This window comes from Copadichromis virginalis, linkage group LG17 (assembly GCF_057382275.1).
Source record: "Copadichromis virginalis isolate Kocher_CV1m ecotype Utaka linkage group LG17, C_Virginalis_male_GT1.1, whole genome shotgun sequence".
Lineage (NCBI taxonomy): Eukaryota > Metazoa > Chordata > Actinopteri > Cichliformes > Cichlidae > Copadichromis > Copadichromis virginalis.
The window spans coordinates 32,629,870-32,645,990 of NC_140634.1; the positions used below are offsets into that span (position 1 = coordinate 32,629,870).

The 16,121-nt window shown below is 40.5% G+C and overlaps 1 protein-coding gene across 2 annotated transcripts in view; it reads right to left on the reverse strand.

Moving 5' to 3' along the window:
- Positions 1–2,139: 2,139 nt before the first annotated feature.
- ccdc146 (coiled-coil domain containing 146) overlaps positions 2,140–16,121 on the reverse strand; it is a 63,719-nt gene continuing 49,737 nt past the window's right edge. For both annotated transcript variants that reach the window (XM_085436202.1, XM_085436201.1), the window contains exons 19-23: positions 10,098–10,208; positions 9,869–10,006; positions 8,172–8,297; positions 5,700–5,822; positions 2,140–2,812 (exon numbers count right to left, since the gene is read on the reverse strand). In XM_085436202.1, coding sequence (XP_085292328.1) covers positions 2,615–2,812; positions 5,700–5,822; positions 8,172–8,297; positions 9,869–10,006; positions 10,098–10,208 — 696 coding nt within the window. In that variant the 3' untranslated portion in view covers positions 2,140–2,614. The remainder of the gene's footprint in view (positions 2,813–5,699; positions 5,823–8,171; positions 8,298–9,868; positions 10,007–10,097; positions 10,209–16,121) is intronic.

Here is a 16,121-nt window from a genome sequence, read left to right on the forward strand (position 1 = left end):
CCATACCCGCTTCACACCCTGGAGGACGGGGCTGTGGCCCCCCCACACTCCCTAGCAGATCATCACATGGAGAAACCTTTGGAATGCAAGCATGCTGATCCACACAGGTATGCACACATGGGTATTCACAGACGCGGACTAAAGCTTTCTTGGCTGCTGCCTCAAAGCACACTGTGCGCTGTCTATCTTGCGTGCTGCACAATATCGTTTATTATTTAGTAAATATTGATATCTATGACTAGCTAGTTTATTGTGATGGTGCTTTGTTTTCTCTATTATTATGTTGCTCTTTGTTGTTTGCTGTCTCCTCTTTTTTTTTTTTTTTTTTTTTTTTTTTTTTTTTCTCCATACAGGTGACCCAGGAGTTCTTTTTTTTTTTCTCTCTCTTCCCCCCCCTTCTCACCGTCTCTTCTCCCCTTTGGTTTTCTTTCTTTCTCTCCCCCTCTTTCTCTCATTCATTCCCCCTGTCCTATTTATTAAAAAAAAAAAAAAAAAAAAAAAGAAAAAAAAAATGACAAAGGATGAACTGAAGCTCTGCCAGCACGTAATGTCGCATACTGCTGTTTCTGATGTCATTTAAAAAAAAAAAACAAAAAAAAAAAACAGTGAAGATTTGAGGAGGAGAAGTAGTGAAAGCAGGGAAGTTGAAATACCTGGTGTCAAACATCAAAAGCAACGGAGAATCCAAAAGAGAGCTGAAGAAGAGAGTGCAGGCAGGGGGAATGGGTGGAAAAAGGTGTGACAGCAGGACAGGAGATGAAGCGAAAGGGAAGGTCTGCAAGATGGTTGTGAGACCTGCTGTAATGTATAGTTTTGAGAGGGTGGTGCTGACAAGCTGGAGGTGTAAGAAGATGCTAAGATTTTTACAGGTAGTGACCACAGTGGACAAGATTAGAAATGAGTGCATCAGAAGGACAGCTCATATTGAACGCTTTGAGGACAAAGCCAGAAAGGCAAGGTTGAGATGATTTGGAGGGGAGAGTAGATATATTGGGCAAAGTATGTTGAAGATAGAGCTTCCAGGCAGGAGGAAAAAAATTCATGGGACGTCGTGAAGGAGGGCATGCGGAGGGTTGGTGTGACACAGGAGGATGCTAGGGAGATCAGCAGTCCCCAGCCGCCGGGCCATGGACTGGTCCATGAGTCATCTGGTACTGGGCGGCGAGAGTTGAGGCTCGGGTGTGAAATTTATGGTTTTCAGGGTTTTTATCGTTATTTTTTTAAATTGTTTTTCGTTAACTTGGTTTCCCTGGGTCTTTTCCCATGTGTTATGAATAAATCTTCTTTTTTTGCTTCTGTTACTGGTTTTATTTTGTTGTATTTATCCATGACACCTTAAAGGCCGGTCCGTAAAAACATTGTTGAACATAAACCGGTCCGTGGCACAAAAAAGGTTGGGGATCGCTGATGTAGACGATCCTCTTTGCTGACCCCTAAAGAGAGCAACTGGAAGAAGCGTTCCAGCAGTGGTACTCAGGTAGGCTGAGGCAAATAAACAGTGCTCAGTTTGTTCTAAGGATCCCAAGTGTCCTATTTTTTTAACAGCCTTTTATTTACAATTTTGGTGAGCCCATGAGTAGCTCTTCTTAGCTGACAGGAGTGGCGCCCAGTGCGGTCTTCTGCTGCTACAAGATGCTCTTCTGCACACCAATCTGTCCATTTTTACTCTGACCTCCAGCATCAACAAGGCATTTTGCCCATTTTTGGACAACTGTCTGTAAACCCTGGAGATGGCTTGTGTGGGTAAATCCCAGAAGATCAGCAGTTTCTGAAATACTCAGACCATCCGTCTGGCACCCACAACCAATTTAGACCCTTTCAGGGCAGTCACATGCTTAGAATCTGCAAAACAAGCTAATACCAGAACTGCTTTAATCTCAAAGATCGAAAAAAGCTTCTGGTAACTTTTTAGTTTCAAAGGCAGTTGACTATGTTTTCGATCACTAGTCACCAAATCTGAACTCTACACCCAATTTAGATCCCCCTCTCTTATCCCTTTGACTCTCCTCTGCTGCCTTCCCCCTTCATTTAAATTCTCCCCTCTCTTTGTCATTCTCTATGCTCTTTCAGTGTTTGAGCTTCCTCACCGTATTTACATTTATCATTTCAGGCATTAAAGGAGACACTCCCAGCCTTGCATAGAGCTTAAACCCATTGCAATTTATTCGGAGATTACAAGCATGAGGGATGAAACAACAAGAGTGAAGAATACGTAGAAATATTCCAGTGGCCCTGAGAAATGAATTTATCTTCTAGAGAAAGGTGGTAAAAGTGTGATGATGCTTTTGCTAGGTGGAGAAAAGAATACAGAAATACATTACTGAGTCTCCTTGTCCTCCCTTCCACTCTCTTTTACTTTTTAGCTTTACTGTAAACAATCAAATGCCAGTAAGGGAACCAAAATTACAACCAGATGCAGGCCACAAGAACAAGCTCAGAGCAGCCAGCACACAGACATGCACATGTTAGTGAGAGCAGGAAGAAGGAGTGTGGAAATAAATAACACAAATCAATGAAACACATGTTCCTTTAGTGTGTGTGTGCCTGAAGTACGCCAATAAAAACAGAACAGTCATATGGTTCAATATGTCGTCCTTGTCCACAGACATGTCTTCTATATTTCTATGGATTTGAGCTCAGGTTTGCGAAAGTGTCTCATGTTGGTCCCTGGTTGGGAGGGTTTGAAGGGGGCCTGGGCTCCGTAGGGTTTGGGCAGAGGCAGCTGAGCGTTCAGCGGGATGTACGCGTTGGGACGTGCTTCGGCTGTGGTGTACTCGCCATTAGGTAACTGCCTCCACTCCTTCTCAGCAAGCTGCACACACACACACGCAAGAATGTACCAGAAGCAGTTTTAATATTTGATGTAAGATTGCTTGACCTTGGAGTAAATACTTCAATTTCAGATTATCCTGAATTTTAATCAAGTAAATGGAATAATCAGTTCTGCATTTTTTTTTTATATCTCAGCATGAATGCAAAAGCAAAGATGAACAGTCGAGTGCATGAGCTTGGGACAAAAAAGCTGATTAAAAGTTTAATTTGTGTTTTTTTCCTCCTGTTTTTATTCATATTATACCTCCAGTGATTGAAAACAAACACGACGTGTGCAGAATTTCATATTTTGGATTAAATCCTGAGAACAGCAGCACTTGCAATTATTACAAATTTTTTTTAATTTTACTCATTATATTATGATTTATTCAATTTTTTAAACAAAAAAAATATCAAGAAAAAAACGATCCACATTTCTGGTTATTAATGAGGTTGACAGCCTCCGCTGGATCACTGAGTGCACGTTCCTGTGAACTTTTCCTCAAATGACGAAAACCAAAAGGAATGTTGTGTAACTGAAAAGAACAAAGCAAGGCCTGCCTGTTTGAGTATAAAGGTGGTCGTGCTGACTAAAGTACAGTCATTTTGGTTTGCTCGATTTCATCTTAAATCAGATACTACAGCTGACATGAGGCAATCTGTGCACCCTGGCACATAGTGTGTGAACCAAACCATGGATTTAGGGGAAGTCACTTTGATATACAAGCTATTAACAACTTTCTTTACCTCTCCTTTAATCATATTTATAACAGTAGGTATAATAAAAAGAAAAAGGAATAGCTGCATCTTGGAGCACTGATGTGTGGAGAGCAGTGAGGAATTTAGACCAGTTTACCTACCTTCCTATAAAAATATGCCACCGTTACTTCTTATCAAACACCCTTATCAAAGCAGCATTTTTTCTTCCACAGTCTTGAGCCAATCATCATTTCTTTGCATTTTTTCTTGTAACTTTTTCTTTTTAAAGCAGTCTTAAGTAACAGTTCTCCACACTTTCAAAGTTATGCCAAAACCTGTTTAAATCCCCAGTGTGTTTGGAGAAGGGCAGGAGAGAGGTCATCTGTAAAGCACAGCGGAGGCTCTGTTATGGTTTGGGGCTGCATTTCAGCCAGTGGCGTTGGGAGTCTTGGTGAAATCAGGTGAAAGCAGATCAGTACAGTCATACTGTGATTCACCATGCAATATGATCTGGAGAGCATCTGATTAGCTAGTTTCATTTTTCCATTTTGAAAATGATTGGAAACACACTGGATACATACCTACATAAAAACACTATCAGTCATGCATTGGCATCCGCAGAGCCCGGACATCAACATTACCTCATTACCTAAACATAGCCCCGAATGTCCTTCAAGAAGCCTGGAGAACTATTCCTGAAGACTACTTAAAGAAAAGACAAGCAAGCTGCCTAAGAGGGTTCAGACACTTTTTAATAAATCGCTGCACCTTTTTCTCATTTTCCCAACAAAACATAAAGAAATGAGAGTTGGCTTAGTTTAGGTATAGTACTGTGTTCACCCCATAGTACTTCTATGAGTAAATGCAGACTGGTAAAACAACAAATTGTGCAAATGCTTGTGCATATATTTGGAGCTATTTCCTTTAAAGCTGCTTACATTTTACATATCACGAGCTTTTGGGGGTCTGCTGCTTCGCTCAAGGACACTTGGACAGATTTATTTCGCTTTTTTTTGTGAGGGGGGAGGATTTACGGTGCATGCTGTGACTGTTTATCACCACACAGCTACTTACTGTTTTCTTGTTACTGTGACCTTATTAGCTAAACAGAAAAAAGCACAAAAAAGTTCAATTTTATATATGGGTCTGTGTACAGATTAAACAACAAGAGTTAATGTGTTATTAGTGAGCCTCAGATAACTCCCTGGGACAGACCCAGGCTGTTTGCCTGTACTGTTAATATTCAACAGCCTCCTGCTCGAGTTAATGACACATGACCTTAAAAGTTTTTTGCATACTGTGTTAAAAACTAGCACCAGGATGAAGTCACTGAAACTGTTAAGAGGCTGACAAAATTGATTTGATCCTATTGTGGCTGATGGATATATTTGTAACGATGGCGAGCTCCTGCTGAGAAAAAAAGAGAAAAAAAAAATCAAGTTCAAGTGAACACGCATCCTCACGACACTCCAGTCCTCTCTTTGACTTTCACCACACCACAGCATGCAAATTAACTGTGCCTAAATCTCACGGACACTTCAAAGAGATGGCGATTTTCTCATGCATAAAGTTTATCCGCTGGCGTGTGATCTGAGGAGGGCACGCAAAGCGAGAAATAATGGCTCTGACCGCGAAAAACATATCAGAAACTGCCACAAAATAAACAAGAAGAAATATCTGCAGACATTTTAAGAAGTTTAAAATGCAAAACTAACAATGACACCCCTCCAAAATTCTTCAGATACACTAATATTTCCACATCTGCAGGTTCCTTGCTGTTACTTGTTTTGGCTATGTGCTTGCAATTTACTGTGGTGTCCTTTTTGATCAGTAGCTATAATAAAAAGGGGAGAAAACAAATGGCTGCAGGCAGCTGGACTGGTTTCAGACAGAGCTGATCTGTGTATGTGCTCCTTCTTTGTGTAGACAGCCGCTAGTTTTGTTTGTCGCCCGTTCAGCCTGTCATTTCCTGTTTTTTTGCAGATTCTAGTTCGAGTCTGTGCGTGGGTAGCTCTCGCTCACGCTTTCACTCACAGCCTTTTTGCTCTGGAGAGTCTTAATCGACTCCTGCCCCTGCAATGTGTCCCTGCTGCACTCTTCTCTTTGCCACTCTATCTTCTTTTCTTGTCCCTCAGTGCTCTAATCAATTTCTGACCAGTGATCTTTGTGAGTCTTGTGTGTTTCTTTACCCTCTCTTTCTCCTCTTTGTCCCTCTGTCTCCTCTTCTTGTCCTGGAGCATCTTCCTCCACTCCTCCTCTTTCTCAGGGTATGGTGACAGGCCCTGCTCCAGCCGCCGCTGGCTCTTGTCCATCTGGAAACACAGGACAAATGGAAGGAACATTCACTTTGTATTCCTTTCACTTTGTCCACTCTGCACTCTCCTGGCCTGATTTAATTTAAGCTGCACCCAAAAACAGATGGTTGTATTAGTGTCAGAATCCAGGCAAAATTAAGCCTTGGCATTTTCTGCTTCTAGCTGTGTCTGCGGTGCACTGCAGGCAGACAACTGCAGGGATTCTTCAGGTTATTAACACAAATCTCCTGAAATATATAGAAGGCATGAGGGAAATCCAGTCATTTTTACCTGTTTATTTATTTATTTTTTACTGAGAAACACAGCAGTGGGGTTTCTGTTGAGACCAGTTTCTGATTTTCAGCATTTCTTGGTTGAATAACGCGATGGTGCCTCATTATTTTCATACTTAAGCTCAACAATTATACTAATTATGATAATGGACTGATTGCTGAGTCACTAAAGCATGTATGAAAAGTAAAGCCTGTGAAGAAGTGCCTTAAACTTGCATTCTAATTGCCAGCAGGGAGTGACTCTTGTAGTCGTCCCCCCCCCAAAAAAAAAAGTCCAGTTCTCATGAAATTTGTAAGAAAATGACCCTGAAGCGATCTATGATCTCAGTAAATGGCTTCCGACTTCGGCTGCTTCCTTTAGCGGTCACACGGTAGATCATCTCTATATATCTCACCCTATCTCTAGCATTCTTCTCTGTCACACCCACCCTCTGCGTGTCCTCCTTCACTACACCCATGAATCGTCTCTGCAGTCGTCCTCCTTCTGCCTGGCAGCTCATTAGTGACTACACTCTTTAGTTACTACGCCTCTGCACATCACCCTTGTTCTTGAAAAGCGGTACCAGTACACATCCCCAGGCATCCTCTCACGCTCCAGGATCGTGTTGAACAATCTGGGCAGAAAGTCCACTCCTCACCTCCACAGGTAGGTTATCAGGACTCTTCATCCTCTTCATAGCTGCCCTTATTTCATCCTTACTAATCCTCTGCATTTCCTGATTCACAAACTTTCCTCCAATTTGTCCGTTCTCTCACATTTTCCTCAATTAGGAGCTCCTCAAAGGAGTCCTTCCATCTTCAGTACACACTGTCTTCACTCATTAGTAAGACCTCAATAAACACTTTCTTAAATAATTTATGGACTCCGTTTCAAATTTCAATTCCTATTTTAAACGACATGTTGCTCATTTTGTAAACCGCGCTACCATTTTTACTAAAATAGATACATTAGAGTAGACAAGATGTTGATGATCAAATGGTCAAGTTGAGGTTTCAAAGTAGCAGTCCACAATGTCCTGATGGCTATCGCAGCAACCTTATGTATAATGTGATCAAATATTTACTATAAAAAAAGAGTATGCTTTCTGTAGTATTCTCACTTTTTTAGCTTTTTGTTCTACATTTGTTGAACTCACACTAACCTCTACCTGGTGAACATGTAGAGACTGATTTAGCCAAATTATGACCAACAGCAGCAGTTCATAAATAAACCAATAATCAAGCTACTGTTAGTCAGAGCCACTACATACACATTACTTACCCTTAATGGAAGTGTAAAAATGAATGTAATAAGCCTCTTTGGTTGCTATAGTTACAGAATACACTGTAATGCTAGCTGCTACTTGTTAGTACTTAGCTTGCAGTTAGCCTGATTGAAAACCTCCTTCTTTGGTCTAAAATATGAATAATTGCTGAAAGGGAATGAAATAATAATTAAAGTGGCTCACCAGGTGTATTTACACATTTCAAATGTGTAAATACGTCCATCTATTCAGGCATTTTCTTCCTGCTAAATATTTTTCTCATAGATTCTTTTCAGAAGAGCAACCTGGTCATCTATGAGGTTCAGTTACAAAGACGTAAGGTTATTCTAAGGACATAGGCAAGATAAGGCTATAGACAATAAACTTTTATGTTCTGTCTGATTCAGTTGATTTGATTTGGCAGTTTCAAACCAGGCACCTGCAATAATATACCTCCCAAAATTTGTAATGTTTAGTTGGAATTGAACCGTCAACCTTTTGTTAGCCAAGCAATTATATAAACCAACATACTATAAAGCCATAGTTTAAAGCATACATAAATTCTGTAAATATTGAACTGCTAGATGTTGATTCCACAGATTCCTAATAAAAGATGGACATTGTCACCCATGAGTAAGGTCTAGTTATGAAATCTTGAGTTGTTTTGAGACTGGATACGATGAGCCAGTGCTCCCTTCGATCGTGATCAGTGAGTAGAAATAAAAATAATGGGAAAACCAGTTGGATGTGCAACTGTGGAGTTGCGCATCCAAGAGCTCGGTGTAGATTTCTGGATCCCTTTGTTGTGGCTACATGTGTCCCCCCCTGACCTGTAGCTCCTTCTCTTTGATCTGTTGTTGTAGAGATAAAGCAGCAGCTTGCTTCATGGAAAGTTCTGCAGAAATGGCCATCATACGGTGGTTGGTGTTGATTATGTTAGTTCGGAGCTCATTCAGCTGGAAGCAGAGAACACATAGACAGAGGCACAGAGTAGATCATTCTTCATAAATGTTCAGTGTCAAGCTAATCAGAGAGTGTAATGTAGTGTACAGGTCTAGTGTACTGTGTCCTGCCTCTGGGATAATGTTTTCAGATCATTTGTCCTATTCTCAGAGATCCAAGTAAACCAGTTTAAACTAAAACTGATTTTCATTGTTGATCAAACAACAGGGTCACTGAGACCTCATGAATTTCCTCTTTAACTTTCAAACATCACCAATTAGAAATCCCCATGTCATTGTACTGGGTCTGTGACCCAGTGTTTCTAAGTTTCTGGACCACAAGGTCATCCTGCAGAGCTCCTTCGTCTGCGCTATTGGCCAGGTAGCGGGCCTGTAATGGGCCATCTCTGCTGCAGGGCACACCTTCTGCCTTCTGAACTGCTAGGTCTTTGTTTTGGACTCTTGTGCTCCTTGCTTCAGTGGTTTTGCTCTGATCATTGCCATGCCGTCCCCGTTTGCTGTGTGTTTCCATGTTTCCCTCATTTCCCTTGTTAACTCTTAGTGGTAAATGTCTAGTTGTTTATTTCTAGTTTTTTGTTCCTAGTTTCTTGTTTCTGAGTTTTCCTTTTTTAGTGCTCTTATGTTTAAGTAGTCACAGCAAAGGAGCTACTCAAAGTCCTGCGTTTGGGTCCTGCCTTGCATGCCATACAGTTATACATGACACCCCAAGATTTTCTCATGTTAACGTTTACTTAGCAAAGGAATTTTACTCTCACGTTCTTGGGAACGCAACATCCCAGTACACCTGGAGGGAATTTCATTAAATCTAGTTAGTTTGACTCGAGGATGAACTGATGAGAAGTTGGTGGTCAAATATCACGTGTCCTTCACTTAAGAATTAATAGACTGGTTTCAACAAAATTTAACAGCACTGTCTGAGGAGATGACAAATGATGAAGAGATGGTCTTTTAGGTTAACTACAATGTGACACTATGATGTTCTGCAAAACCACCCAGGACCGTTGACCTTATTTCACATTTGGATGAATGCTGAATGAATGACACTAATCTCTGTGCTCCGCCTAATAGATCCCCTTAAGGTCTTCAAGCAAGGATGTAAACTGCAACTAGAGTAGTTGCCTGTCTACCGTGTGAGGACATTTGAGCTCAAGATTTTCTTCATTTCAAATTAAATTCCCTTCAGTGCTACTGGGACTTATTTCTACAAATGATTATGGGCTATGAAGCTTGTTCCACTAGCTTTTGATGAGGGTATTTATAGCCGAAGAGGAAAAGAAGAGCAAGTGGGAGTGTAAAGAAACTGTAATGCTCAGTGAACTCCCAAATGCTCACTCTGCACGCTCCTCACATGGGCTGCACATGCTCCTCAAACAATGCGTCAGTGTGTTTGTGAGGGAGACAAAGAGAGAGATAAAAGACCACGCTGCAGATAACGGGTGAATAATATGTTTCTCTGTATCTGAGAGTATATTGTATTGTGTGGGAGTGTGTGTGTTTGTCTCTGTATCACCCTATGTGTGTCTATATGAGCAGAGCTTCTTCTCTATGTATATACAAGAGTCTACCTTCTTTGCCAGTGAGAGTCTGTCCTCTTGGCAGTTGTCAGCTTGCTCGCTGAGTGGCTTTGAGAGCCGGGTCACCTGGTCCACCAGGAGTTCTTTTTCCAGCAACTGCCTCTCGCGCTCAGCTAGATTCACCTCAAGCTACAGTGCAGAGACAGAGCGGAGACACACCTTTTTTGTATTCCCTTTGAAAACGTTTGCAACAAAGTAGTGTTTTAAAAGTGTCGCGTACCTGTTCAATTTTCTTGGCCAGTTCTGCCGTTGATAGGTCTTTGCCCTTTAGCTCTTTGTAATCAACTTTTCGCTTCACACCCTCAAGTGTCTTGTCCCTGGCTTCTGACAGCTGAGAGACAGAAAATAAGAGAATTACAGACGAAAACAGACAACAAATTGACTGTGGCAGAAGTCAATAAGCTATTGTCACTTGTATCTAGTAATTTCCAAAGGTAAATAACTGGAAAATACAAAGTAAGGATCTAGAATTAGTCTGTGTGTGTCTGAGTGCTTTGTTCTCCATGGATGGAAGGTACTCGTTGCACTGGGGATTTAAGGGCTTTTTTTTGCTAAACATAGTGCCTACATGGAAGCTACTTCCTGCTACATGACAAGCCAGTGGCAAACTGTGATAAGAGAAACCACAGTTTAAAAAGCTACAACATCCCTCCAAGGGCCTGTTTTTTTTATTTAGTTTTTATTTTCTGACATCCCCAAAGACAGCAGAAATAAAAGGGGAGGCAAGGATACACACAAAAGGAAAAAAACACACTAAGAAGATGAGGCAAAAGGCTCAGAAGCAGACAGGATGACAAGGCGTTAAAGTTAAGTGAAGGGGCAGGGCAGGCATGTTCGATCAATGCCTTTAGCTAATGCTCATTCTGAAACAGCTGCAATTAGCGAGTGGAGACGGAGTTAGAGGTTTGCCAGAGTAAAAAAAAAAGAAGTGCACATGACCTACAAAGTGCTTAAATGAATGACAGAAAATTAACATATAGAACATTAATTAAAGTTTTGACCTGTCTAAGAATAATGAATGGGTGCCTGCTTTGCTTTTCTGGTCTAGTCCACATGGACACACAGTGCCACTGGTTTAACGCTATTCCAGTAACATGCAGGACTGGAAATGCACCATGAAATGCAGCAATGTCATAAAGTCTGGTAGGGAGAAAAAGGCTAACAAGAATTAAAAATTACAGTGGAAAGTTTAGGAAAATACCAAATAAACCAGACTGAATTCAGGAGAAAATATTACGCACTTGTTACTGAGCACTCAAAGCATTTTACATGAATGCCATAGCACTTTATGCATCTTACATCCATAGTCCAGAGGACCCGGAGGAAACACACGCAGGTACAGAGAAAACATGCAAACTCCACATAAAGAGGGATCAAGCCAGGAACCAAACAAAATCATAAAGACACAATGTTACCTCAAACCTACGACTGGTCAGTCAACTTCATGAGAAAAAGGCTGTTCTGATTATGAAGACAAAGATAAATAGTAACTCAGGTGCCCACCTAACCTCAGCGGGGGCTAGAGATGGAAATGGGCATTTAAGAAAGCTGTAGTATCGTAACAGTGAAGTTAATATAAATCCAAAGCAAGATAAAGGTAAGATATATATATATAAATAAATAAAAATATGAATCTCAGCTGATCAAGGAGCCATGACAGGCAACATAAAATGAATGTAAGCAGAAAATAGGAACAATGAAAAAAAAAAAAAAACTGCGATCAGTTGATAGAAGACAGAAAAAGGAAAATACATGAGAAATATTAATAGATGCCTGGGGACACTGAAGCAAATATAAAAGAAGAAGAAGTGATTGATTATACAGTGCGAAGTAAAGAGAGAAGAGTTGAAGAGAGAAAAAGAACACGTGGAATAAAGTACAGAGGCGGTCTGACCTGACATGACCTGCCTTATGAAACATCAGCTTCAGTCCATTCAACCATACTGAGTATACAGGTGTGTGTGTTTGTGTGTGGATATATGCAGCAGTGTAGGTTGATGCGCCTGCATCTAATGTGAGCGAAGAAAGACAGTCCGGAACAACGTGATGATTCCGTCCTTCATAGATGGGATTAATGAAGCCTCTCTCCTATAGTTGGGCAGCGAGTCTGATTAAAACAGACATGGGTGATCAGCCTATTAAAAAGCCTACTGTCATATGAGTCAGGTTTTAACTTAGTATTAAAGCTGTCATGTGATAAGCCAAGGTGTGAGCTGGGTTAAAGTTACTGAAAAGCAAAGACAGAGATAAGAGTGGAGGAAATGTACTTGGAGAACGTGATAAAAGGCTGACAGACAGAGGAAGATAAAGTGAGAAGGAGCAAAAGAAAGGCCAGAGTCAGAAAAAGGAGATGCGATAGGATGTGAAAGCAGACAAGAAAGGCAGAATTAAAAAGACAAGAGATGCTGAGAAACAGGAACTGGGGCTGACCAAGAGGGACCCGGGATATGTGCACTTCTCACAGAGAATATGACTGACAACAAAAGCCTGTTCGTGGTATGAGGAGTTGAATACGTGATTACATCATCTGAAAGCTGAAATTAAGCAACAAATCTGATTCTGTTCCCTGCTCGACATGCAAATGAAGGTCACCAAATCGTCTAGAGGGAATACGAGCTGAAGTAAGACTTAGAAATCCATCAATTCTGATGTCAGGCTTCTCAAACAAACCTTAAAATAAAGTGCTTAATTGCAGTATATAGTACCGCATAGTACCCAATGCCAAATAGCGTTTCAGAAGTATTATTATGCTCAAGTTCTTTGTCTGCTTTAAACAATTGCAACTGAGCTCAGCAGATCATGTCGGAATTGGAGCTAATAAATGCTGGACGACTTTTACTTTAATTGAAATTACTCCACTGCAAAAAAAGAGAGAATGGATTTGTACAACTGGAAATGGTTGATGGCTACACTGGCAGGATCCTGACTGCTGGGTTAAGCTTGATTTTTTTTTACATGAGATGAATCCACAATGAGACAGTCTACAAAGCACTAGATTGGTGGTGGGGTTTCTGTGCACTTTTTCTCAGTGCTGAGCTGATCGTGTTAAGAGTTGGAGCTAATAAATAATTAACAACAGTTACTTTTACTGAAGTGAAAAAGAAGACTTGGGGGATTATAAAACACAGATAGTCAGAATCAAGAAACAGCTATATGGCTACAGAGGCAGAATACAGAGTATTGCGTTCGCATTGTCAGCAAGCTGGATGCTATTACAGCCTATTGCATTTTGTTTCATGGATGCAATGTCTTTGTACTAATCAGTATTTTGTGTTTATTGGGAATAATTTCACCAAGAGGTCCAATTAGAGTTGTTAAATGCACACTGATTACTGAGGGGTGTATTATAAAGCGATATTAATGAGTCAGTGAACTGTACCAAGCTTTAAGGCTCTTTTTTATCTGGCTGTATCACCATAGTAACTCATGATAAACACATAAACTGCTCCCAACCAGGTTATGTGTTCAGAGTTTGGGTTTAGAATCAGCTGAGAGCGCTGATTGGTTATATAAGCATCTCATAGGGTGAAGATCTGGTCCACTGTTCCATGGCTGGGATGGAATCAGCATTGCTCCTCCTGAATACGAGGCTCAACAGTCAGTCAGAACATTCTTTCAAGCACCCTGGAATAAAATTTCCCTAGGAGGCTGAGCAGTGTAATACCACCAGAGAGCTTTCTAACTACCCCAGCGAGCTCTGCCAGTGCAACTGATGAAGCTTTCCCTTATTTTTCAAGGTCTGTCTCCTACACACAGGAGATTTTGGCTGGGTTTAACAGTTCCTCAAGTGCTCGTTCCACTGCCCAAAGATATTCCCTGTCTAGTTCAACAGAAAAGCCCTGCTTTTCTTCATAGAGACCTGCTGAGAGTCCTCTTCTGCGGCCTCCCATGGAGTCCTCTCACAACTGAGCTTTTGCTTCCACAAGTGCTAAAGCCACAGTCTCTCTGATGTCTACTGCTTCAGGAGACCCCATGGCCAAGCAAGCACAGAAAGTGTCCATCAGCAGACTGAGAGCCATGCTGGTCTGCAGGATGCTACCACGACAGACTAATGGAAAAACAATCAATAATAAAAATAACATCAAATTATCTCGTTGTGGAGCTGTGAAATGGATACAGCTGTTATTTTACACAATGAGCATTTTTGCTAGTTTTTCTTCCTGCTTTCAAATAGGCTAAACTTTATTAATATAGTAGGTCCATGCTTTACACCACTGCATCTGAGACTTTGCATTGCTCATATCACAGGATATGTTTCCATTACCTGGATTTACTATGGTGAACTGACTTGGTGATACAGGGAAAGATGTATGGCTGAAGTAAACATTGAAATTTCAAGTAATAGTCAAGAATAACTGAGAACAAGAAATGACAAAGAAAGTAAACAGAAAAGAACTAACTATCAAAACCCAGGAATCACAACAATAATATTGAAAAAAATCAGCACATACACCACAAGTCACAGCAAACAACCAAGCTAATCTGTAAAAATGTCCTGAATGAAAGAATGAAAGAAAAGTTTTTTACTCAAGAAATGTTTTTTTTAATCTCAGAGCTTTAAATGAACTTCTTTAGTTGTCAAATTCCGACTGCGACAAATATGTACTCGATTCTGACTTGACTGATTAATCTGTGTTGCACCCTCATATGTAACCACCCTAAGTCACTTAAACAGTACATGATGGATGGCACAAAGTGTGTCTTTGATACCCTCCCTCTCCTCTCCCCACTCTTCAATCAATCTTCTTTTTTCTCTGTAGTGCCCTCTCTTGTAGCATTTTTATAGCCGTCCTCTTCCTTCTAGCCGTATACACACTGACGTACGTCTCTCCCTTTGTATTCATCTGTCTCTGTTCTGCCTGCTTGCCTGCCTCTGTATTCTTCATCTGACAGTCGCAAATAATAGCTGCTTTCTTGGCTCATGACTGCAGTAAAACATTGTAGATATGACAGCATCCGAGCAGCCTACCATTAGCATATCATTTACATAATTTCAGCTCAGGTTGAAATTAACATGATGGCTTAAAAAGCTTCATAATAGATGCTACACTGAAATCCTGAAAGTGTAACCATAAAAAAAACAAATAATGACCTTATTTATATACAACGTCCACAAATTGGTCTTCAAAAAGCCTTGTAATTAGATAAGAGACAAAGGAACAGACCAGTAAAGCATAAAGGTCAGCAAGTTAAAATCATATTAATATAATACGATGATGTAAGGGTAATTAGAAAAATATGGGAGTAGAGCAGCTCAAAGGAATTTATATATTTATGAGGACCAAGCACAAGTTACAACTAAAAACAATGTCAAATAGAGGAGATTTTTTCTTGTCTCTCTCTCTCTCTCTTTTTTTTTTTTTTTGAAATGTCTAAACAATGAAATCAAAATGAAGAAATATAGCCACCACATTGACCAGGTCACATAGTGCAACTAGGAAGGAAGAAATAAAAGCCAGATGTACATTTTGACAGGAGATTTACAAGACGATTCAAACTCTGCCAGCATGCATTTATCAGGCAAGTCATTCCACAGCCTTGAAGGCTGACAACGAAAAAGCCCCAGCTTTCCACTGTGAGATGTACCAATGGTTATAAAGTATGGGTTAGGCCTGCAGACAACCTCAGGCTATAGAAAGGCAACTAGGGTGAAGCAAAACCATACATAACTTAAAATAATCACTGGTTATTTAGAATTAATGACCCCACAGTTTAACCACAAGCAAAACCAATTAAATAAAGTGGCGTGTACCTGATAACATTGTAACGACACAAAAGAAGCAAAAAGCATTTAATTTGTACTGAAAGAATTTGGGTTTTTCATTGTGTCTGGAAAACAGATGGAGAAACTGTGACTGGTAATCTGTTGTTTGATCCATGAATTAACTTCGTGATGGTTCCACAAAAATATGTCACTGCTGAATTATTGTATCGCTGTACCGGAAATACATTTAACCTACATCCCAACTCTCAAGAGTGGCATTTCATGGGGGCTGTGTCATGTGTTCCTGTGTGGCTGACAAGATTAGAACCAAATATACACGACTCTGAAGCAGCGCTGAACTCAAAATGCAACTTTATTGATGGGCTCATGCGGATAAAAAAAACAAAGGAACTTAACCTGGGCAGACAGTAGGAATTTTCTAACTAAGAAATCACATGGGAAACACGGAACATACAGGGCACACAGCAAGAGGGAACGAGGCACAAAGAATGGGAGACAGAGGCAAAACTACAAAAACTA